The sequence below is a fragment of the Antrostomus carolinensis genome, unplaced genomic scaffold (assembly GCF_000700745.2).
Source record: "Antrostomus carolinensis isolate BGI_N321 unplaced genomic scaffold, ASM70074v2 scaffold6521, whole genome shotgun sequence".
In the NCBI taxonomy this organism is placed as follows: Eukaryota; Metazoa; Chordata; class Aves; order Caprimulgiformes; family Caprimulgidae; genus Antrostomus; species Antrostomus carolinensis.
Window position 1 is genome coordinate 5337 of NW_010294704.1, and position 2877 is coordinate 8213.

General features: G+C 38.0%; 1 protein-coding gene across 1 annotated transcript in view; it reads right to left on the reverse strand.

Annotated features, from left to right (window-relative positions):
* TAFA2 (TAFA chemokine like family member 2) overlaps window positions 1–2877 on the reverse strand; it is a gene marked incomplete at its 3' end in the record, with an annotated part of 33541 nt that overhangs the window by 388 nt on the left and 30276 nt on the right. The window contains exon 2 of the mRNA XM_010177713.1: window positions 786–938. Within this exon, the coding sequence (XP_010176015.1) occupies window positions 786–938 (153 nt within the window). The remainder of the gene's footprint in view (window positions 1–785; window positions 939–2877) is intronic.

Consider the following 2877-nt stretch of genomic DNA (forward strand, 5'->3'; position numbering starts at 1 on the left):
TTTACTGCAGTTCAGGAACTAATTTCACAGCATTTCTTTCCAACCCTCATTTTTTCTTGCTCAGCCAGATTTCAAAGTTTTAAGTAGAATCTCTTCTTTTGAGTTAGTATATTTTGCCAGATCTACTATATAGTCTAGCATAGCCTGATTAAATTTATTCCCCAAAGGTAACATATTTACAGTTTCTCTGACAGCCAACAACATATCAACAGTAAAGGGATCATGTAAGGGGTGAATCCGTCCTGCTCCTCTTTCAGAGGCAGGTATGTGAAAAATCAGCTAGTATTTTCTCAAATAAAACATATGATTCTATGCCAGATTTGTTAAGTAAAACATAATTGCAATGTGAATAGGAAAAATAATGTTGGTCTAAAAAGACTAAAAAACAGTCAGAATGATGTTCTGTTTGTTTGCTTGTTTGCTCCTGTATGATAAAAATAAATATATAATGTAAGACTGCAGCACATGAAAATTATATGCTCATGCAGATTTTGCATAAACACTTTTAATTAAGTGAATTTCATACAGTTCTGAAGGCACTCTGCTAGTTAGATCAAATTTAGCTTCACAAGAGGTCTCTTTCACTGGCATCTAATAATTTTGCTTAGCATTCCACAGAGTAATAGCAAATGATTAATTTTTGCCTTCTTCTTCCCATTCACCTTGGGCATGTCCTACTTTTATTTTAAATAGTTAACTGTAATGGAGTGGTTCTCATTGATGACATTAAGCTAGCAAAACTCCCTAGGAACATGCAACAAAAGGAAGCAATAGAGTAGTCGCACCATCAACACAAGAAGGAGCTGCCCGGGTGGTACCTGCTACCTGCCCAGGGAAGCAGGAACACTTCACCGTCTGTGATCTTTCTTCTATCTTGTTCTTATTGCAACATCTGTGGAGTGCCACCACTTCACAGGTCCCAGTTTTAACATGGTGAGCTGTGAAAATAAGATGAGCAATTTGATAATATTGCAAGGTAGCATCATACTGTTTGCGTGGTTTTTTTAATTAGAAGTGCATTAAACTTGGCTCTGCAAGGAAATCTGCCATGCATGAAACTAGAATTACAGTGGCACTAACATTAGAATGTAAAACTGATTTCTTTTCCAAATGTAGTGCAACTACCTCAGGTAGAAAATGCTGTTTAAAGAAGAGAAAAGTTGCGTATGGGACTGTTTCAGTGAAACAGGAAGCAGAAACATTATAAAACTAACCTAGAAACTATATTAATTTTTGTACTCCCATAAACAGCTCTGTGTATCTCTACCAAGCTTCTTTTTTTTTTTTTCTTTTCCCTAAGGGAGAAACCTTGAAATGGAACTGTATCAATGTTAAAATATCCACACATGCATATATTTTCGGAATCTATGTCTCCAGATTTTATGTCCAGGGCAGATGCAGTTTTTTATATGATACCCTAGAACCACCTTCCTACAGATGGACAGAGAAAAGCTAGCAGCATACAGGGAGAGTCCTCAAACAAAAAACAGAAATAAAATCTACTAAGGAATCACATTTTAAATCTTTCTGCCTGGCACTGCAAAGAAAATCTGGAATATGGGGAATCAAAGATTTTCAAAGACACAGAGCAATAGGACAATCTTCTTTATACAGTACCCATCACCCCCACCCATGCGGCTCTAACTGATCACCAGAATCATGCTACTGGAGTCCTGTGAGAGTACAAATTTGGCAAGAGGGGAGCTACCAAGCTACCCATTCTGGTTCAGCAGCCAGTTACCAAAGGATATGGAGTTCAGAAAAAAATCATTTTAACAGAACTTGCAGTGGTTACTGATACAAGACCAGATATTTCTGGTGATAGTTCATTTCCATTAGAAGGCAGAGAGAAATAAATCTGAATTTTTAGCTCATATTAACCTACAACCTTACACAGGGAGGAATGGGAATTACACAGAGCAATATGTGTTTTAATAGTATCCCTAAGTCTTCTATTTCTTCTGCTGTTTAACTTTTTGTATGCTTTATGCAAAGCCTAGGAATGCTTCAGCTACCTTTTATATCCCTATTGGCAAACAATAAATGAGAGCTTCCATAAAGAGAAGGCCCTACTAACAGGCTTTCAGGAGCCCAGCATTGACCCCTGGATCCACTCAGTAGGTATTGCACATTAACAGCTCCCAAAAGGCCTGAGGAAGGAAAACAAACTTGATGTAGGTTATGGACCCCAAGAATGTGTCTAGAGGTAAAAGCCACAGGCAGCAATTAGACTCTGAGTCTTCATCAACAAAACATAAATCACTAAACATTTCATTCAGGCAATTACGCATTTTTCAGTAGAACAACGTCTGTAGAACAAAGTCTGTACAACAGTCTGTGATCTTTGTCATCACCCACTGCATCAAACTATGTCAGGTTAGATTATGCTCTATCACATCATGCTGTACTACCACTGAAATGATGTAACACAATGCAAGCAATTAACCCATGATCCATCATATTGTCATACACTGAAATCACAAAATTACAGAATCACAGAATTGCCTTGATTGGAAAAGACCTTTAAGATCATCAGGTCCAATCATTAACCTAACACTGACAAGTCCCCGACTAAACCATGTCCCTGAGCACTATGTCTACATCAGAAATCTAGGAGAGAAAAATATTTTTTGTACAAAAATTATTTTCTTTGTTTTTTAACTATTTATTGTTTTAATTCCATGAGGAAAGGTGGTTGGAGGCCATCTTGGGCAGAGAGATCATGAAATGATAGAGTTTTCTGTTCTTGGAGAAGTCAGGAAAGGGGTCAGCAAGACTGCCACCTTGGACTTTCGGAGGGCAGACTTTGCCTGTTCAGGAGTCTGGTTGGAAAAGTCCCTTGGGAGGCAGTCCTGAAGGGCAAAGGAATCCAGGAAT